Source organism: Aquarana catesbeiana, linkage group LG02, assembly GCF_042186555.1.
Source record: "Aquarana catesbeiana isolate 2022-GZ linkage group LG02, ASM4218655v1, whole genome shotgun sequence".
In the NCBI taxonomy this organism is placed as follows: Eukaryota; Metazoa; Chordata; class Amphibia; order Anura; family Ranidae; genus Aquarana; species Aquarana catesbeiana.
Genome location: NC_133325.1, coordinates 28,173,616 through 28,196,476, shown reverse-complemented (window position 1 = coordinate 28,196,476; position 22,861 = coordinate 28,173,616). Strand labels below are relative to the sequence as shown.

The 22,861-nt window shown below is 42.4% G+C and overlaps 1 protein-coding gene across 1 annotated transcript in view; it reads right to left on the bottom strand.

Annotated features, from left to right (window-relative positions):
• Positions 1-2,351: 2,351 nt before the first annotated feature.
• The window catches only part of ARFIP2 (ARF interacting protein 2), a gene marked incomplete in the record, with an annotated part of 101,506 nt that continues 80,996 nt past the window's right edge, over positions 2,352-22,861 (bottom strand). The window contains 3 exon segments of the mRNA XM_073612705.1: positions 2,352-6,921; positions 8,241-8,415; positions 18,236-18,393. Coding sequence (XP_073468806.1) covers positions 6,766-6,921; positions 8,241-8,415; positions 18,236-18,393 — 489 coding nt within the window.

Genomic DNA, 22,861 nt, shown 5'->3' with positions numbered 1-22,861 from the left:
TATGGAATCACTCAATTCTAAAGGGAAGTATTATGGAATCATGAAAAAAAAACAACCACTACAGTGCACCACTAGTACTTTGTTGCACCACCTCTGGCTTTTATAACAGCATGAATTCTCTGAGGCATGGATTTAACAGTCCGGCTCCAACTTTCTCTTATTTAAATTATAGCTACATTTGTTTTTTTATAGAGTGGAGAGGGATTGGAACACCTGTCAGGTTTTATTGCTGCCTGCGACCCCATTTGTGAGATGCATCCTCTCCATTTTCCCATGTTATCACCGAAAGAGAAAGGAAATTAAAAATGTTGGATTTTCACCAGAACAGGAATAGAGGGGAAATCTTTCAATGGTGACAATAATTCTGGTGACAACCAGAAGAGATCCTCTCACTGGGACAGGAAGTGAAGGGAAATCTCCCAGATGGGACACAAATGGCAATCTATCCAAAATGAAGAAGAAAAAAAAAAAGCTTACCTTTTGTTATTACTTTAAGGACTATGATAATCAATACCATAGAGGGCAAGACAAACAAACTAGAGAAGCCTGACTGAGAAAATATGGGGAAGGTGGGGGGATACAGATGTCTACAGGTGAATCAAGCACAGGGTATGGTGGGTTCAGAGCATAAAATAAAACACTGGCAGCATAGTGCACAATGTATGATCAAACATTGGTGAACATCTGACCATCACACCTATATGATGAGCTTTTTGGAAATCCCATTCAAAACTATGGAGATTATTAAGTTACTCCTCCCTCCTTTGCTGCTATGACATCCTCCGCTCTGCTGCAAAGGTTTTCCCTAAGAGTTTGGAGGGTGTTGATTAGGATTTGTGCCAATTCAGCCAAAAGAGCATTTGTGAGGTCAGGTACTGATGCTAGATTAGAAGACCAGGACGCACTTGTTCCAATTTATCCCAAAGGGGTTAGTAGATTGAGGTCAGGGCTCCATGCAGACCTCAACATGAAACTGGTCACACCATATCCTTATGAAGCTGGCTTTGCACACAGGGGCACAGTCATGCTGCAACAGTAAATTACTAGCTGCAGATCCCGTATTCTCTCACAAGGCTCCCAACTCTCAACATGCCACCCAACCGCCTACAGTGTGCTGCACTACCCTTCAACCTCTCACAGAGCCCCCAGGTCCCCTCAGACCCTGCAAATCTCCTACAGTGCTCCCCATTCCCTGCACAGCCTCCTGTCCCAATAGTGCTTCCCACAGTGTACAGAGCCCCACTGCCCCCTCCAGTCTTGCCTCTACAAATTCCCCAACAGTTCCCAGCTCTCTTGAGAAACCCTACCACTGACAGGGCAACCAAAGCTGTTGCAGAGTCCCCTAACTCCCTCCAGAACCTTCATCTCTCCACATTGACACCCATCCAGAGCCTTCCACAATTTCAATACATGTTTTGTTTTTCCACGTGCTTATAACCCTTTTTTGTCAGGGCATGGAAGGTTTGGAAAAATCTGCTGGGTCCTAGTCTTAATACTGAAATACCACTGGTTTATAATTTCATGGGCCCCTTTTAGATGGAGCAGAAGCCGTCAAGCAGATCTGCCTGCTTAGCAGGGGATCTCCCTGCTGATCCTTGCTGAACAGGCGGATGACAGGTCCATGTCCGCTCCGCTATGCGGACTCAGATACCGCCTGCTGTTCTCTATGGGGTGGACCACCTGTCCATTTCCATTCATCATCTGATCCGATTCACCGGATGGATGGGGGACGAATCCCGGAATTGGATGCTGGCAGGTGTCAGCGGACACATGTCTGCTGACATCCACTGCTCCTTAAAGAACAATGGGTGGTCCGATCTGTTCCGCCAGAAAAATGGTCCACTGGTGTGAAAGGGACCTTTGTATCCTACTGGATCAACATTATCATTTATTAGAAACATCTGAGCTTGTGGCAGAGGAGGTGAAAGAGATAGAAAGAGTATAGAGATGATATAAAAATGAAAATAAGATGACCGAGACATAGGCAGCAGAGGTGACACAGTACAGAGATGAATGGCTCAGGGCAGAGAAGAGGAAACGTGTAAAGAAAATAAGATACAGGCCAGAGAAGGAGACTGGGGACAGAAGAAACACAGAGGACAGACAATAAAGGGAAGAGCTAGTTAGTAATATTACAAGTTAGCAATGTGCACGTTACCCCATGTAAATATTGCATATGTCGTGAACTGGAAAGCATCTGTAGTTCTTGAGTATTGTACCATTATAGCCTGGGACGGAGTGTTACTCACGCAGGATGTTAACACACATATACTTATACCTAGACAGAAGCCATAACTGTCTGAGGTATCTAAATTGTGTTCTGGAAGTGATAATAACAGACCACACATTGCTAGTGTCTTCATTAGTTTAATTCAGATTTACAGAAATGTTCCCATAACCTTTTGCTCCTGAAAATGAGACGACCTCTCAGGCCAAATGCACTTAAATCCAAACCGGCATTCCGCTATGAAATCTGGACCATACTATCAATACATACAGGGGGGTTAACCACTCTTCATAAATAACAACCGTACAGCTCTACGCATACTACAGGGCAGGTGATAGAGCACACGTCCCAATCTCACATACACAAGGCAGGTGATAGAGCACGCGTCCCAATCTCACATACACAGGGCAGAGCTAGTTAGTAATATTACGAGTCAGCAATGTGCACGTTACCCCATGTAAATATTGCAAATGTTGTGAACTGGGAAGCATCTGTAGTTCTTGAGTATTGTACCATTATAGCCTGGGACGGAGTGTTACTCACACAGGATGCTAACACACATATACTCGCACGCACGCACGCACGCACGCACACACACACACACACACACACACACACACATCAGGGCAGAGTGCTATGCTGGACATACACAATGTATTATTATACAGATTTCACATCACAGGTCCAATGCAACCTCTCATTCTGCCTTAAAATGGTTGCAATGATTGTGAGTGATCCAACAGACAAGATCATTAGCCAAGGTGCAAAAAAACAAACAACAATAAAACAGCTGGCAGATGGCCTCTCTTGATTGACCAGGATTTGGACTAGATGTGTGGTCATCCTTAAGCTGCAGCCATTAATGATACTGTAAGACATTTAGCTGCTCAGGCAGAAGACCAGCAGTTGGGTCTTGGTAACTCATGCGGCAGGATTGGCCCATGTGTGCACAGCATAGCACCAGTGGCATACACACGCAAACTTGGAACCGGATTAGAGAGCCACTCTCCCAGGATAAACACTATACACATTTACACTGGGTATAGACACATATGACTACAGGACAAATCTCTATACCAAATCAGGCTGAAATGTCTTATGCGGTCACACTCACCAAACTTAGGTCTATATTATACCTTTGCAGAGAACGTTGATTATACCCTATGCCTGAACGTTGACTAGACCTCACACAGTGGCTTCTACCATGTCACTGGCACACATGCCGGTAACATAATCCACCCTCAGATACACAGGTCTCTCATGGAAACCATCGCCAACATCGACACTGCTAGGGAGCCATCATGAGCACCCCCTTTTTGCGATTTCCCACCAGCAGTGGAGTTTCCAATGGCTTACTACTCACGTCCCATGATAATATATCATTCATTATATGATACAATTAGAAGCATAGCTGTGGGGGGTAAAGGGTCTAGCTGTAATCTCTGCATTTAAAATAATCCATGAAAGGAAAGTGTGAGGAAGGTCTACCAGGGGAACACAGATGAAATCACAACTATACCCATCAGGCAAATAAAAATAATAACCTAATATCAATAATATAAGCTGGAAAGATGATATAACGAAAAACACAAGTTTTCACAGTCATGTCGTCACGCCTTCCAACAGTTATCTACTATGAATTTAGTTCACAAGAGTTTGTGGTTTAGCTCCAGATCTCCTGACCCAACTAGGCTTTTCCTTGGGGACATAGGGAAATATTGTTAAAGTTTTATGACCTGAGCTAAAGTAGTGCTGAGTTGGGGGGGGGGGGGGATTGAGTGATGTGTGGAAGAGGAGAGTGTAAAGATGAGATGCGTGGTGAGTAAAGTGGAAGAGCGAAGTGTAGAGGGGATAAAATCTATGGAACATTGTAGTGTAGAGAGGATATGACATGTGGAAAAGGGGAGTGTAGAGTTTATGAGACATATGGAAGAGTAGTGTTTGAGGGATAAGATTAAAGAAGAATGGAGTGTAGAGTAGATGAGCTTTTAGAAGAAAGGAGTGTAGCATGGATGAGATTTGAGAAGAACCGAGTGTAGAGTGGATGAGGTTTTAAAAGAACGGAGTGTAGTGCGGATGGGATTTTAGTAGAACAAAGCATAGAGTACATGAGGTTTTAGAAGAAAGGAGTGTAGAGTGAATGAGATTTTAGAAGAACAGAGTGCTGAGTGGATGAGATTTTAGAAGAACGGAATGTGTAGAGTGGATGAGGTTTTAAAAGAACGGAGTGTAGAGTGGATGAGGTTTAAAAAGAACGGAGTGTAGAGTGGATGAGGTTTTAGAAGAATAGAGTGTAGAGTAGAAGAGATTTTAGAAGAAAGGAGTGTAGAGTGGATGAGATTTTAGAAGAACCGAGTGTAAAGTGGATGAGGTTTTAGAAGAACGGAGTGTAGTGTGGATGGGATTTTATTAGAACAAAGCGTAGCGTAAATGAGGTTTTAGAAAAAAGGAGTGTAGAATGGATGAGATTTTAGAAGAACCGAGTGTAGAGTGAATGAGATTTTAGAAGAACCGAGTGTAGAGTGAGTGAGATTTTAGAAGAACCAAGTGTAGAGTGGATGAGGTTTTAGAAAAACCGAGTGTAAAGTGGATGAGGTTTTAAAAGAACCGAGTGAAGCGTGGATTAGGTTTTAAAAGAATAGAGTGTAGAGTAGAAGAGATTTTAGAAGAAAGGAGCGTAGATTAGATGAGATTTTAAAAGAACCGAGTGTGAAGTGGATGAGGTTTTAGAAGAACCGAGTGTAGAGTGGATGAGGTTTTAAAAGAACGGAGTGTAGTGTGGATAGGATTTTATTAGAACAAAGCGTAGAGTAAATGAGGTTTTAGAAAAAAAGGAGTGTAGAATGGATGAGATTTTAGAAGAACCGAGTGTAGAGTGAATGAGATTTTAGAAGAACCGAGTGTAGAGTGGATGAGATTTTAGAAGAACCGAGTGTAGAGTGGATGAGGTTTTAAAAGAACTGAGTGTAGCGTGGATGAGGTTTTAAAAGAACAGAGTGTAGAGTAGAAGAGATTTTAGAAGAAAGGAGCGTAGAGTAGATGAGATTTTAGAAGAATGGAACGTAGAGTATAAGAGATTTTAGAAGAAAGGAGTGTAGTGTGGATGAGATTTTAGAGGAATGAAGTGTAGAGTGAATTAGACATCACAACAGAGAATAGACTCGATAAGATCTATGAAAGCGAAGAGTGTAGATTGGATGAGATGTATGAAAGAGCACAGGGGAGAGAGAATGAGAGGTTTTGAAAGAGCAGAGTGCATAGTAGAAGAGACGTATGAAATAGCAGAGCATGAGCTGTGTGAAGGTGGAGTGTAGAGTGGATGAGATGTGTGGAAAAGCGAAGTGTGGAGTGGAATGGGATGTATAAAAAAAGCAGACAGTATAAGATGTATGGAAGGGGGAAGTATATAGTGGAAGAGATGTATGGAAGAGAAGAGTGTATTGTGAATGAGATGTATTGACAAACAGAGTGTAGAATAGAATGAGATGTATGAAGGAGCAGAAAGTAGACAGCATGAGATGTATGGAAGAGAGAAGTGTACCTTGGAAGAGATGAATGGAAGAGCAGAGTGTATAGTCAATGAGATGACTGGAAAAGCAGAGTGTAGAGTGGATAAGATGTAAGAAAGTGCAGAGGGCAGAGAGCATGAGATATATGAAGGGGCAGAGTATAGATGGGATGTGTAACAGTAAAATGTCACTTTGATAAGATGTACGGTAGAGAGGATAAGATGTAGAGAGCAAATGATGTTTGGAGTGTAATAAAGTGTAGAATAGATGTGATGTGTGGAAGACAGCATGAGATGTAGAGAGTAGAATGAAGTGGAAAGTAGATGTGATCTATAGTACAGAGGACTGTAAAGTCAATAATAAAGTTAAGTGAAGAGCAGATGAGGCTTTGGGAAAATGAAGCCCGCAGTGAAAAAGGACCTCCTGAGAAGGGAAGTAGAAGGATCTTTGGAAGAGCAGAGCGAGTACTGGATGAGGCCATTAGTGCAATGCAGGATAGTGGAGGAAATCTTCAAATCTGGGAATGGACAGCAAATGTTTTGTATGGAAGAGTGCAGAGCGGATTGACAAATATGACAAAAAGTGGATGGGAATTGAGGAGTGGACTGGAGCAGATGAGACCTTTAGAATTGTAGGCACAGATAATATTTATCAGGAAGGGTTCTCTTCTAGTTAAACAGGTACAATTTTGTGTGTGAAAGGTACACATCATGATCCACAAAAACAATAGAATTCGGCTCAGGGTCATTGACTAACACTGGCCCAGATCACTCAAAGCAGCAGAAATTGGTTTTAATGGACAACTTGATTAAAAAGTAAATATAAATTCTTGTGATCTGCACTGCGAGCTGTGAAACGCCAACTGTCAGACTCAGCAACACATGGATCACACACTCTTCGGAACCTGAACACTACTCTACTCATACATCAACACTTGCATTCCCACACAGTACTCCTATCCTTCATGCACACCAACAATGACATATATATAACACACGCAATCACAAATGTACAGACGGGGGGAGGGAGTCACTGCTCCTCCAGCCACGAGGGTTTGTCACTGGCCGCACTGCTAAGCTTGATATTAAACTGCTGCAGTGAAGCTTCCAGTTGTTGTTGATTCCCAGCAAAATAGGAGGAGATGGCGTTATGGAAGAGAAGCAGCTGTTTGTGCATGACCTTCACCTGTTCAAAGAGAATGAGCTGCGTCAATCAAATCTTTTATATCTGTATTATGAGGTCAATATATTTACTGTTGATCATGGTGAAGTCGGCAGAGGGAATGTGGGTTATGATGGGGTGGGAGAAGGGACGTGGTGAGGTTAGCATAGTTATCAGCTACGATTGTGACATTGGACCAAAATCTGATGGCAATGGACAGACCAGTAGAGCAAGTGATACTTATGATGAATTATGTTGAATGATTGATTTTCATTGTAAGGTGGCTGGTGGTCTTGTCAAGACACTTTAATGTCAACACAGTCAATGGTGGTCATGGTGAGGTTAGTGGGGCAACTGGGGATCATGGTGAGTTTTCCAGAGTGACTAGTTGTCGTGGTGATGTCATCAGAGTGACTAGTTATCATGGGGAGATCAGCAGTGTGATTAGCAGTCATTGTGAAGTCAGCAAGATAACTGGCTGTCAGAATGACTAGCAGCCCTGGCAAGTCTGGTACTAAGTGATGTCATGGTGAAGTCTGTACAGTCAATTACGGTCATGATGAAACCAACAGAGCAACTGGCGGTCAAGTTGAGGTCAACAGGGTGACTGATGGTCATGGCGAGGTCAGCAGTATGACTGCCAGTCATTTTGAGGTCAACAGAGGAATTTTGTAATTTTAAGGTATTGGTGAGGTCTGTAGAATGACTAACAGACATTGTGAGGCCAGTAGAGTGAATGCCAGTCATAATAAGGTCAGTAGAGTGACTGGAAGTCATGAAGTGTTTAGCAGAGCAGTCACAGTGAAGTTAGCAGTATGACTGGCAGTCATGGTGAAGTCAGCAGGACAACTGGCTGTCAGAATGACTAGTAGTCTTGGCGAGTCTAGCACTGAGTTATGTCATGGTGAAGTCCGTACATTCAATTACGGTCATAATGAGACCAACAGAGCATCTGGCGGTGATGGTGAGGTCGGTAGTGTGACTGGCAGCCATGTTGAGGTCAACAGAGCGATTTTGTAATTTTAAGGTAATGGTAAAGTGAGGTCAGTAGAGTGACTGCCAGTCATAGTGAGGTCAGTAGAGTGACTGCCAGTCATAGTGAGGTCAGTAGAGTGACTGCCAGTCATAGTGAGGTCAGTAGAGTGACTGGCTGTCATGGGGAGGTCAGTAGAGTGACTGGCTGTCATGGGGAGGTCAGTGGAGCGACTGGAGGTCATGAAGAGTTTAGCAGAGCTACTGGCAGTCATGGTGAAGTCAGTAGTGAAGTTAGTTGTGACTGGTAGGGAGGCTGTACAATTTGGCGTAAATTAGCCATTTCTAAAGTGATGAGTTTTTCCCATTACCTTATTTTCCTGCAGGAAGCGCAGTTTTATGGTTACATCTCCTCGCAGCTTCTCATATTTGTTACGATGTATCTGGAAGTTTTGTTGGGCGATCTCAATGCGGCACAAGGTGGCTGCATCCCGAGGACCCAGACTCAGCTCCTCCAAGTCAGCTCGATAAGCATCAAATTCAAGTCTATGAGACACAGAATTACAGAAAATGTATATGGTGAAACTATTGTGAAGGTTCTGTAGTGTTCATACAAGTCATCATTAGAAACCACAGAGTTCGCCTAGAAGTAATTTGGAAGTACATTTGGGACACTCATTTTTTACTGCACACAGCTGAAAGGGTGATTGCAGATGCAAACTGTCCCAGACAGATGCAGCCCAGGTGTAACTTTTCTTCCAGTCCAATACTGCTCTCTATTGTTGGCGCACAAATAATTATGGTGTGACCATCTGTTACACTTTTGTATGAATGTTTTAAGGGTAGCACAGTAGCCAAAACCAAAAGGTATTCACATATCTCATTCCATCCCATATCCCAAAAATAGGATTCTTCATTTCAAGAGACTGGATAGAGAAATGGATTTCATTAATTTATGATTTAAACAGCCAAATGCACACCCAGAACCGCTGGTGAATGGTGCACATATACAGTCCCTGACAAAAGTCTTGTCGCTTGTGTACAAATTGACCTGAAGTGCCGCTAAAATATATTTCTAATCAAGATTTTGTTACAAGAAATGGGTAATTTTAATCCCAACAGCTTTTGTAATAATGTTTCAGTGCAAAACGAAACTGACAAAAAGTATTCTAATATTCACAGCTTGGTAAAGCCCATTGAGTCAATTTTTGCCAAGACATAAGTGTTGTCGCCTTGTTATATGAGCTTCACCTGTGGCTAATAATGGATCAATTAGGTCTCAGGTGTGTATAAAAAGAACACCAGTACACTAGACCTTCTCAACTGCAACTAGACCTCTGCAAAAATGCCTAAGATTCAATCGGAGACTAAAGTGTTGATTATCAAGAGGCTGAAGACCAGATCCACTGCTCATATGGCAGACACCTTCAATGTGTCTCAGCGTCAAGTTCAGAGGATAAAAAAAAGATTTGAAGAGACTGGAGACGTTTTGGACAAGGCCAGGTCAGGCCGACCCCGCAAGACAACTGCTCGAGAGGACCGTTTGTTGGCTCGAAAATCCAAGACCAGCCCATTTTCCACTGCAGCAGAGCTCCACAAGACCTGGTCACCTGAAGTCCCTGTGTCAACCAGAGCAGTTTGTCAGATTCTGTCTCGAAATGGCCTCCATGGTCGAATCAGTGCCCATAAGCCAGCATTAAACAAAAGACAATTGAAAAACCCGTGTGGCATTTGCCAAGGGCCACAGCCTGCTAAAAGGATGGACTCTGGAAAAGTGGCAGAAGGTGGATTTTTCAGATGAATCTTCTGTTGAATTACACCACAGTCGCCGCAAATATTGCAGGAGACCTACTGGAACCCGCATGGAGCCGAGATTTACCCAGAAAACAGTGAAGTTTGGTGGAGGCAAAATCATGCTCTGTATGGGGGTGTGCGAGGGATCTGCAGGGTGGAAGGCAACATCAATAGTCTAAAATACCAGGAAATCTTAGCTACCTCATATTCCCAACCATAAAAAAGGCCAAATTTTGCAGCAGGATGGTGCTCCATCGCATACTTCCATCTCCACATCAAAGTTCCTTAAGGCAAAGAAGATCAAGATGCTCCAGGATTGGCCAGCCCAGTCACCAGACATGAACATCATTGAGCATATGTGGTGTAGGATGAAAGATGAAGCATGGAAGACGAAACCAAAGAATATTGATGAACTCTGGGAGGCATGCAAGACTGTTTTCTTTGCTTTTCCTGATTACTTCATCAATAAATTGTATGAATCCTTGCCAAACCGCATGGATGCTGTCCTTCAAGCTCATGGAAGTCATACAAGATATTAAATTTGGATCTCACAGCACCACTACTTAATTTGCTGACATATTTTTGGATTTTCAGTAAAGTTGTTCAATTTCTGTATAGGCGACAAAACTTTTGTCTTGCCAAAATTTGACCTGTCTGTCTTGATTAAATGATAAATCTTTTTTCAGTGAAACTAATTTATTTCAGTGCATTAAACATCATTTGGGAGGGCCTTAGCTTTTCATATGAGCTATTTCTAACACCAATTGATTAATTAAAAGTCAGGTTAATAGCAGGAGTTTCTACAAAATAGAGAAGCGACAAGACTTTTGTCAGGGACTGTAGTCTAATATTATAGAGCCAATTATTCCAAGCTGCATATTGCTTTTTCAGGCGTTTTGGCCATCATCAGTGCAGTGTATGGAAACAATGGTTTCTATGGAGCACGTATGTAGCCCAATATGATGAAAACGATACCGCTCAAATGCCCCACAAGCCTCTGCCAGTCAGATCAGCATGTGAATAGACTGGTGCAAGATAGGATCGGCTTGTCAGGGTCTAGTGGACTTCAACAAAATGGTCCACAAAATCATACACACAGACGGTCCTGATCCCTTCCTTCCACCCCGTGCTGGTGACGTAATTTCCGCTTCCGCGGTTCAAGCTGGTCAACGTGGAGCTGACCACTTCCTGGTTCCTCTGAAGCATGGCCATTCAGCGCAACATCAACCAGACTCTTTCCCAGCAATCCGGATCGTGTGTGGAGCCTGTGGGACGCAGTAGAACTGCCAGGACTGCATATTTATGATGAGCATGACTTCCGCTCATATCTTGTAATGCCCTGTACACACGACCGGTTTTCCCGTCGGAATAAACTCTGAAGGTTTTTTCCGACGAAGTTCAGACAAAATTCCGCTCAAGTTGTCTTGCATACACACGGTCACACCAAATTCCGACGGTCCAAAACGCAGTGACGTACAACGGGACTAGAAAACGGAAGTTCAATAGCCAGTAGCCAATAGCTTCCGTCTTGTACTTGCTTCAGAGCATGCGTCGTTTTTGGTACGTCGGAACAGCATACAGACGAGCGGTTTTCCCGATAGGAATTGGTTCAGTCGAAAAAATGTAGAACATGTTCTATTTCTAGGTCCGTCAGAATTTTTCGATGTCAAAAGTCCGATGAGGCATACACACGATCGGAATAAACGATGAAAAGCTCCTGTCTGACTTTTTCTGTTGGACATTCCGCTCGTGTGTACACGGCATAAGTGTTCCTAATCTTGTGCAATAAATGTTTCCATTTGAATACTACACTTAAAAGTGGCACCTCCCCTCCCCTCCTTTCTTTTACCTGTTTTACAGAGTTGCTGGACACTGAGGGTGGCTACCTCTTTTTAAACCACCCCCTTTTTCCTTGGTTCAACTTTGTTTCACCTTTATGACTGTCCAACCAAATGTACATTATCCTAATTTAAGGGCATTACCTCTTGGAGCGCCAGATGCCCAATTTACCTATTTACCTCTTACTTCAACAAAATGGTGACCATCAGCACACAGACACCGACGTCCAGTTGCATAAACATGAATGAGATGGGTAAAAGATGGCTTCAGCTCCTGTTTTCCAACTGTAGAGAACTCCTTAGGCGCATTTCGCCCTCTTTGGGGCTTAATCGTAGAGGTCAATGCGTCCGAAGCATTCTCTACAGGTGGAGAACCTCTAATTCTCTTACTTTTGGTATATGGCATCGAATAATGTGAATACCTTGCATTCTTAGAAGATATTACGGTGTTACCCTCAAAACTTTTGTGTTTATGAAATTATGGTCATCATAACCATCTGTGTCCCAGTAATGGACTGAAAGAAAAGTTACAAATGGAAGACAAGTCATTTTCTATTTTCTTTTCTTGCATGCGTCCAAACACTGTACTCATGTTTATGGAAGCACCAGTGTATGCTCCACAGCAATTCAAGTCTATAGGTGGCTCCACGCAGCACCTGGGCTTTCTGGGTGGGGGAAATATGCTGGAATTTACATTGCATGGGCTCAAATTCCTGTGTGCAAGAATCCTAGATAGAGATGTCCAACTTATAACAGACCAATTTTGAAATAAAAATGTAGAGCTTAAAGTAGGGTTGCACTGATACCGGATACTAAACATTTGCACTAGTATCAGTACTCGTGCAAATGCTCCAATACCTATAAACCAATACTTTCAGGCTCGGTTCTTTCAACTATCAGTAGGATCCCCTGCCAAAAAAATGGCAATTATTGGTTGTTAACCGCTTCCGGACCGCCCACCGTATATATACTGCGGCAGGGCGGCCCAGCTGCACAAAATCACGTACCTGTACGTGATTTTGTGCACGCAGTGTAGGGGGCATGCACGCGCCGCAGGAGCCCCACTCCTGCTGTGATTGGACACAGCGGGAGCCAATCAGAAGGTCCGGCGGCCGCCACAACCCGCCGACCGTTCAGTGGCGAGATGGAGTAGCAGTGTGCCTATGAAAACAAGGCAAACCGCTGATCTGTCAGGGAGCAAAAGAGAGATCTTGCTAAGCTAAAACACAGATCTCTCTTTCTCCAGTGTATCCGTCCCCCACACAGTTAGTAAGCACCTGCCAGGGACACACTTAACCCCTTGATCACCCCTGGTGTTAATTCCTTCCCTGTCAGTGTCATTAATACTGTGACAGTGAATTTTTTTTAGCACTAATCACAGTTTTGGTGTCACTGTTCCCCAAAAAGTGTCACTTAAGCCCCGTACACAGAAAATTGTACGGAAAATACCGCTTTCTAATCGATTGTACGATAAAGCGGATCGTTAGTACAGAGCTTTCGAGAGCCGATCATGACAGTTCATCCAACATTATCCGATCGGACATGCACGAAAATTTTCCTCGTCCGTTTCCAGGTCGTACGTTTTTCGTTCAATCAGTACAGCAGCTGTCCTTCGAAAATGCAATGCAAATACACTACGACACATTACATCCCTTTCAAATTTTAATTTGGTCGTATGAGGATTTTCTTGACTTTAGTAAACTCTTCAGGTTCGATCTGAAATTAGCATGCAAAAAAAAAAACAGACGATCATTCATCCACTAATCTCATCGTGTGTACCGGGAATTAGTGTCCAATTTGTCCGTCGCAGTCCTGCTAAAAATTGCATTACTAGTAAAAACAATAAAAAAATAAATAGATCTAAATCTATCCCATAGTTTGTAGACGCTATAACGTTTGCGCAAACCAATCAATTTACGCGTACCGGGATTTTTTTTTACCAAAAATATGTAACAGAATAAAAATTGGTGAAGAAATTAGATTTTTGATATTTTTTTTTACTGGGAATGCTTTATAGCAGAAAGTAAAAAACATTGTTTTTTATTCAAAATTTACGTTTTTTTTTCATTTATAACGCAAAAAAATAATAAACCGCAGAGGTGATCAAATACCACCAAAAGAAAGCTCTATTTGTGGGCAAAAAAAGGACATACATTTTATTTGGGTACAGCGTCGCACAACCGCGCAATTGTCAGTTAAAGCAACGCAGTGCCGTATCGCAAAAAAATGACCTGGTCAGGAAGTGGGTAAAACCTTCGGGAGCCGAAACGGTTAAGGATCTGGGCCCCCACTTCCTCAACAAACCTGCTGACTCATTCCCAGCAATTGGAGCTGTCAAAAAAAAGAAAAAAAAAAAAGAACAAATGTTTATCAATAACATTGCTCAGACTGAAACAGAATGATGGAAAGAAACATTGTTTCTTTTTGTATCTTTCTGTTTATTTATCTACAGATCAAAGGGATGAACTTCCATCTGCAGATGAAGTCAGTTTAAAGCAGCCCCTCAAGTAAAAAAAAAAAATTTTTATTTGTTTTTTATTAAATGTTCCTCTGTTTAACCCCTTACTAACCCTACATTTACTCTAATCAGCCTTAATTCCTTATTCTCCTTTTCCATTTAATTATTTTCCTTTTTTTTTTTTTTTTTGTTTTTTGTTCACTTCTATTTTCTAAACTATTAATAATTAAAACTTTTTTTTGATTGCTTTGTTCTTTATTTTTTATGTTTACAACTTTAACATATATTTACACGTATCACATTGGAAAAAAGCGCAACCTTTTTAAAAAATGAATTGCTTTAAATTTGTAAACTTTTCAGTGCTTTGTACCATTGTTGACAGCTAAAGTGTAAACAAAACAGTTGCGCTAGGTATCGGTAATTGGTATCGGCGAGTATTAAAAAAGTAATTGCTACTTGTTGTAAAGGAAATTGTAATCGGTGCATCCCTAGTTTAAAGTTCAAATAAGAACTGCCTCTCTAGAATGGGGATAACTATGAACTATGGGTTCAATAGCAATCTGTACGTTATTAAAGGAACAGATACCTACACAAGAGGATTTAGGAACCAGCCTGCCATCTAGTGGTAAAATGACAAAACTGTTATCCATTTAAAAAAGCCAGAAATACATTTACCAATACCAGAAGCTCTTCTAACCTAAAGTGTATTTAAAACCTTAACAACAACCTTATGTTATTGGCTTCCTTTGCTCTGTTAAATTTTACCATGGAAAGTGTTTTGTTATATCTGTTTGATAAGTGTAAAAAATACTTGTTATAACTGCCAGAAAACCAGTGAGCTGATAACTTCCCGTGTTGCACTATTATTATTATACAGGATTTATATAGCGCCAGCAGTTTGCGCAGCACTTTACAATACGAGGGCAGACATTACAGCTACAATCCCATTCAATACAGGAGGAATCAGAGGGCCCTGCTCATTAGAGCTTACAATCAGTTAGACCATCTTTGTGTCTACAGAAAACCTCCCCCCTATATTATGGAGAAGAGGAGATGTGTTCTGTAGGCCTAACACACTTCCTTGTCCTATGGTGAGAACGTTGCTCATTCATAGATAAGATAGGATGGATGAGCGTTGTCACCCTTGGACAGAAAGTGTGTTTTTAGCAGATCTACCATTTCTGTTACTGGATTTAGATATACAGTTGTGCCCATAAGTTTACATACCCTGGCAGAATTTATGATTTCTTGGCCATTTTTGAGAGAATATGAATGGTAACACAAAAACATTTCTTTCATTCATGGTTAGTGTTTGGCTGCATCCATTTATTATCAGTCAACTGTGTTGACTCTTTTTAACTCATAATGGCAACAGAAACTACCCAAATGATCCTGATCAAAAGTTTACATACCCTGGTGACTTTGGCCTGATAACATGCACACAAGTTGACCCAAAGGGGTTTGAATGGCTACTAAAGGTAACCATCCTCACCTGCGATCTGTTTGTTTGTAATTAGTGTGTGTGTGTGTATAAAAGGTCAATGAGTTTCTGTACTCCTGACAGACCCTTGCATCTTTCATCCAGTGCTGCACTGATGTTTCTGGATTCTGAGTCATGGGGAAAGCAAAAGAATTGTCAAAGGATCTGCGGGAAAAGGTAGTTGAACTGTATAAAACAGGAAAGGGATATAAAAAGATATCCAATGATTTGAGAAGGCCAATCAGCAGTGTTCAAACTCTAATCAAGAAGTGGAAAATGAGGGGTTCTGTTGAAACCAAACCACGGTCAGGTAGACCAACTAAAATTTCAGCCACAACTGCCAGGAAAATTGTTCGGGATGCAAAGAAAAACCCACAAATAACTTCAGGTGAAACACAGGACTCTCTGAAAACATGTGGTGTGGCTGTTTCAAGATGCACAATAAGGAGGCACTGGAAGAAAGATGGGCTGCATGGTTGAGTTGCCAGAAGAAAGACATTACTACGCAAATTCCACAAAGTATCCTGCTTACAATACGCCAAACAGCACAAAGACAAGCCTCAAAATCATTTGGAGTGAGGAGACAGCCATAAACGCTTCATTTAGAGAGGAGTCAACAAGGCCTATGATGAAAGGTCCACCATTCCTACTGTGAAACACGGAGGTGGATCGCTGATGTTTTGGGGATGTGTGAGCTACAAAGGCACAGGAAATTTGGTCAAAATTGATGGCAAGATGAATGCAGTATGTTATAAAAAAATACTGGAGAAACATTTGCATTCATCAGCCAGGAAGCTGCTCATGGGACATAGTCAACCTGTCATTGTTTAAAGTGAAGGTTCTGGAGTGGCCATCTCAGTCTCCTGACCTCAATATTATTGAGCCACTCTGGGGAGATCTCAAACATGCAGTTCATGCAAGATAGCCCAAGAATTTACAGGAACTGGAGGCTTTTTTGCCAAGAGGAATGGGCAGCTTTACCATCTGAGAAGATAAAGAGCCTCATCCACAAATACCACAAAAGACTTTAAGCTGCCATTGATGTTAAAGGGGGAAATACAGGGTATTAAGAACTGGGGTATGTAAACTTTTGATCAGGGTCATTTGGGTAGTTTCTGTTGTCATTATGATTTAAAAAGAGTAAACACAGTTGATTGATAATAAATGGCTTCAGCCAAACACTAACCATGAGTGAAAGAAAAGTTTTTGTGTTATCATTCATATTCTCTGAAAAAATGGCCAAGATATCATAAATTCTGCCAGGGTATGTAAACTTATGAGCACAACCGTAGCATTGCCTATGCTTCTATGATGTGTGGACACGTGCACTTCCAGGTTTTGCTGGGAATGGTTCTTTCCCATCCTATCCCAGGATCTGACAGCGCCCATGGCCACAGCAATCACAACGCCCTTTTCCCTCTGCATGGCCGCAACCTATTAGAGTGGTCTCTATCCCATTAGAGCAGCACTAGTCACAGAGGTGGCTCTGATAGGTTGCAACATGGACAGGGTCTTCCTTCTGTCATAGCTGCACCCTTTAGAGCCACCTCCTCTCTGTCAAAGCGTCCTTCTCCCTTTGGCCAGCTCATATAAACACAATACAGCTTTTAGCTTATTGCCCAAGCAAAGCATTCACAAGCTAGCTGCCATACCTCTGGTGAGCCTTCCTGCTATCAAACCTGCATTCTTCTATTAATGGCTTGTATCCCAATTGTGTCCTCCCCTAGCACTGACCTCCAGACTGTTACCTTTTGACCCATTCCACTCCACTGTTACCGGCAGTACTATGACCTGCTCCAGTCCTACTTTCTGGTGCCTACCTGACTTGTGGTCTGTGGTGCTAAAGCAGGGTAAATCTGGAAATTGCAATCTAGGTTCATCACACCACTAAATCCAAAACCCAGTGAGGGAATCTGTGGTGAACACCAGCTGGCTCTTCAGACTCCACGTCCCGGGAGATCCTGAATTTCTTGCTCTCCCATAGGACCATCTTCATTCCTTGGCGATCTGAACTCCTCACTGCCATCCATTCCAATGCGATCAAGATGCAGTTTGCAGGTCTTACTTTCACCAGTATGGTCCAAAGTGGTTCCTTCTTCACAGTTCCCAGCTCTATGTGTCCTGCGCTGCTTTGTCGTAAGGAAAGCCGGTCATTGGCCTACACTTTTCAGGTACACATACAGCCTTTCTTGGGTTATTCTTTATAGTTTAGCTATAGAGTCCACATTGGCACAATCGGCACCCTGACACTTTCCTTCTTGCTGTGTATACTGCCTTCTTCTAATATGTTTTGTGTCCAGCTGTTGCTTTCCGAATAGGATGTCTGGTAGCAAGAGGTTATTGTACCTTTATTTATCAAGATAATCCTGAATGCTAAATCATCAAGCTAGAAGTTTCATATAAACCTAGAGAAAGGAAAAATGCTACCTTGCAGTGTTGCTGCCCCTGCACTGCAAGGGCCCACACTATTGCGATGCGGGAACCAGTGCGATTCCAGTGCCGGTTTCCGAATCGCATCTCCCTTGCAGGCAGTTCACACTGCCCTCTGCGAACCACCGCGGGTGTCAATACAAAGTTAATGACACCCCCAGATCGGTTTGCAGATCACAGTGCAAACTGTGAATTCGAATAGGAATCGGATCGCATGGGTGAAGAGAACACTCAGCACTTGTTACATAGAATCAGGAAAAAGCAATGTAAGATTGTAAGAAGAGTTGAATGGCGATCTAGTTTCTTTAATGATTATTCGTGCAGCTCTATTGTATGACATGGCTAAACAGGATTTGTAAAATGTACCTGGCTGTCTCGTAATGCTTGACGGTCATCAGGGTGTCTTCCATGGTCTTGTTGATGAGGGTGTTGATACTGGACACAAAGAAGTTAATGGCCCCCAGCAAGGTCTCTCCGTTTTTACACAGGAGCTTCTGAGTCTCTGCATTGTAGCCAAACTCTTCCTGCGGAGAGGTAAAACAATAACATAAGTAAATTACAAAGAAACCTCACACCAGGAGCATCTGAAAGCCAGGAAGACATGCTTGACGTAATAAGGATACCATCACTGAGAGTACACTGCTAAACTGTGCAAAAACAGGAATGTCACTGTGAGGAGGGCTGATAATCCATTTACTGGGAAGATATAACTGGAAGGGAAGACTGGGGGGGGATTTCACAACCATGGCTGGACGCTGCTGAAGTAGCTCACAGCTCATGAAGAAAGGGCACATTTTGGCCTTTTTGCTTGGTGCCAACAGACCTTGTCCTGGCACTACATCACATGCCTGACGAAGGGGTCATGCGTGACTCTGAAACGTTGCACTCTCCTTCTGTTGTGATCATGCAATAAATAATCCGTTTGGATGCTACTTTGTGTCGATCCATGGTGTGCTGGCAAATATCTACTTCTTGTCCTGGCACTGTCACACACGTATCATGTAATCGCTTCTCATTTCACCCTACTGAGCACTGATAATATATATAAAGGAAGAGAGGAATGTCTCACACATACCTTAATTATCACCTGCCTTGAACCTCTCTGTTGACTGCAAAGTGAGCTGCTATACAGAGCAAGTAATGTGTATCTATGGTCAAAATTTAAAATGATATAATCATTTCCACATTATATTTCATTTATTTATTGCCTACTCCTTTTAATCTGAAAAATCTTGAATGCAGTAACACGTATTTACCATCCCCTGTGAACATGCACCATCGTCTCACACATTTCATGTGCTTACCCTATGAACTACAAAAGGTGCTGCGAGAAGGAGGTTCGGGAGGCGGAGTCAGTACAGGAATCACTGCTTTCATGCAGCAAGGTACCATGAGATACAGTATCTCACAAAAGTGAACACATCCCTCACATTTTATTCTATCTTTTCATGTGACAACACTGAAGAAATGACACTTTTCTACAATGTAAAGTAGTGAGTGTACAGCTTGTATAACAGTGTAAATTTGCTGTCCCCTCAAAATAACTCAACACACAGCCACTAATGTCTAAACCGCTGGCAACAAAAGTGAGTACACCCCTAAGTGAAAATGTCCAAATTGGGCACAATTAGCTATTTTCCCTCAGGTGTGAATGGGGAGCAGGTGTGTTAAATTTGTTGTTATCGCTTTCACTCTCTTACTGGTCATTGGAAGTTCAACATGGCACCTCATGGCAAAGAACTCTCTAAGGATCTGAAAAAAAGAATTGTTGATCTACATAAAGATGGCCTAGGCTATATGAAGATCGCCAACACCCTGAAACTGAGCTGCAGCGCGATAGTCGAGACCATACAGCGGTTTAACAGGACAGATTCCACTCAGAACAGGCCTCGCCATGGTCCACCAAAGAAGTTGAGTGCACGTGCTCCGCGTCATATCCAGAGGTTGTCTTTGGGAAATAGTCATATGAGTGCTGCCAGCATTGCGGCAGAGGTTGTAGGGGTGGGGGGTCAGCCTGTCAGTGCTCAGACCATACGCCGCACACTGCATCAAATTGGTCTGCATGGCTGTCATCCCAGAAGGAAGCCTCTTATAAAGATGATGCACAAGCAAACCCGCAAACAGTTTGCTGAAGACAAGCAGACTAAGGACATGGATTACTGGAACCATGTCCTGTGGTCTGATGAGACCAAGATAAACTTATTTGGTTCAGATGGTGTCAAGCGTGTGTGGCGGCAACCAGGTGAGGAGTACAACGACAAGTGTGTCTTGCCTACAGTCAAGCATGGTGGTGGAAGTGTCATGGTCTGGGGCTGCATGAGTGCTGCCGGCACTGGGGAGCTACAGTTCATTGAGGGAACCATGAATGCCAACATGTACTGTGACATACTGAAGCAGAGCATGATCCCCTCCCTTCAGAGACTGGGCCGCAGGGCAGTATTTCAACGTAACGACCCCAAACACACCTCCAAGATGACCACGGCCTTGCTAAAGAAGCTGAGGGTAAAGGTGATGGACTGGCCAAGCATGTCTCCAGACCTAAACCCTATTGATCATCTATGGGGCATCCTCAAACAGAAGGTGGAGGAGCGCAAGGTCTCTAACATCCACGAGCTCTGTGATGTCATCATGGAGGAGTGGAAGTGGACTCCAGTGGTAACCTGTGAAGCTCTGGTGACCTCCATGCCCCAAGAGGGTTAAGACAGTGCTGGAAAATAATGGTGGACACACAAAATATTGACACTTTGTGCCCAATTTGGATATTTTCACTTAGGGGTGTACTCACTTGTTGCCAGCGGTTTAGACATTAATGGCTGTGTGTTGAGTTATTTTGAGGGGACAGCAAATTTACACTGTTATACAAGCTGTACACTCACTACTTTACATTGTAGCAAAGTGTCATTTCTTCAGTGTTGTCACATGAAAAGATAGAATAAAATATTTACAAAATAGTGAGGGGTGTACTCACTTGGTGAGATACTGTATGTAGGTCTTAGAAATCAAAAGTAAACCAAAGGAATGAGCAGAGGAGAAGCTGCAAAGCATGAAGGGAATCCAGGAAGTTGTGGAAAGAGACGGCCAGAAGACAGGCACTACTCATAACATGAAAGGAGATTTTATAAGTAAGCTTATATTCGATTGTCAAACAGAACTATTGTCGGTATTGCTACTTCAATAAAATGAAAGTGTATGCTGTGACTATATCTATTTAGTGATTGTAAACAATTACCTTGTAAAACAACCCATTCAGTTTGAAATAAAAATGAAAGGCAAAACATTTGTGTATAGATATTAAAAAAAACATTATAAATACCTTTTTTCCCCTCTTACAGTGCATTCGGAAAGTATTCACAGCGCTGCACTTTTTCCACGTTTTGTTATGATTCAGCCTTATTCTAAAATGGATTCAATTCATTATTTTCATCAAAATTCTACAGACAATACCCCATAATGACAACGTGAACCAATTCCAGACCGCCCACTGCACATGTACTGCGGCAGGGCGGCCCGGCTGCGTAAACCGTCACACCCGTATGCCGGTCCATGCATTAGATACAGTGGGAGCGCGCCGCAGGAGCTCTCTATGTAAACAAGGCAGATCCCCGTTCTGACAGAGGAGGAAAGAGAGAGATCAGCTTTTCCTAGTGATCAGGAACAGCAATCTCTCTCTACTCCCAGTGAGCCCATCCCCCCCTGAGAAAGCACCTCCCTAGGTAACACTTAACCCTTTGATCACTACTAGTATTAACCTCTTCCCTGCCAGTGCCATTTGTATAGTAATCAGTGCATTTTTATAGCACTGATTACTGTATTGGTGTCACTGGTCACCAAAAAGTGTCATTTAGGCTCCATGCACACTGCCTTAAAAAACGTTGCTTCTACAAAAGAGTTTTGTGTTCTGCCTGTAGAAGCAGCTCAATGTTATTCTATGTATCAATGCATATTTTGAGCTCAACATTTAGAGGCAAGAAAAAAAACCAAAAACTTCTGACTGGCGTTTCTGATTGGCATTTACTGGCAGAAAAAAGTAAAACTCTCCTAAACTCTGTACAAAAAATGCTCTATATGACCGTTTTTTACTCCCAAGAGAACGGACGTTTTTTTAAGCCCAGTGTGTACGGAGCCTTAGGGTCAGATTTGTCTGCCGCAATGTTGCAGTCCCGCAAAAAAAAAAAAAAAAAAAAAAAACACAGATCGCCACCATTATTAGTACAAACAATAAACAAAATAAAAACTCCCTAAATCTTTCCCCCATTTTGTAGACGCTATAACTTTTGAGCAACCCAATCAATATACGCTTATTGTGATTTCTTTTACCAATCATATGTAGCAGAATACATATTGGCCTAAATTGATGAAAAAATGTGTTTTTTTATATATTTTTCTAGATATGTATTATAGCAGAAAGTAAAAGATACCGTTTTGTTTTGTTTTTTTTCAAAACTGTCAGCCCGGGTTCACACATGTGCGGTGCGAATTAAAGCTCAGGTTTCACTGGGAAGATAAAAATCATTTTTTCAAAGGCTTCTCTGCGTTCTAGCTGCAGATCAGTGAGCAGGGAGAGGGGGAGGAGAGGGAGGTGTAGTGAGGAGAAGGAGAAAATCCTTGTTCAGAACGCAATGCATTTGCGAATCAGATGCGTTCCCATAGGAGATAAGGGGCTTGTAATTCGCACCGCAATGCCCAAAAAACGCACACTTTTTTGTGCAATGCGCAGTGCAAATGCAACACACAAATGTGAACCAACCTCATTCAAATTAACCTAGTTTAAAATGTCCTGCGAATTGGATGCGTTGTAAAACCGCATCTAATTCGCATAGGTGTGAACCCGGGCTCAGTCTTTTTTTGTTTATAGCGCAAAAAATAAAAACCGCAGAGATCATAAAATACCACCAGAAGAAAGCTCTAGCTGTGGGAAAAAGGGACATCAATTTTGTTTGGGTACGGGATCGCACGACCGCACAATTGTCCGTCAAAACGACGCAGTGCAGT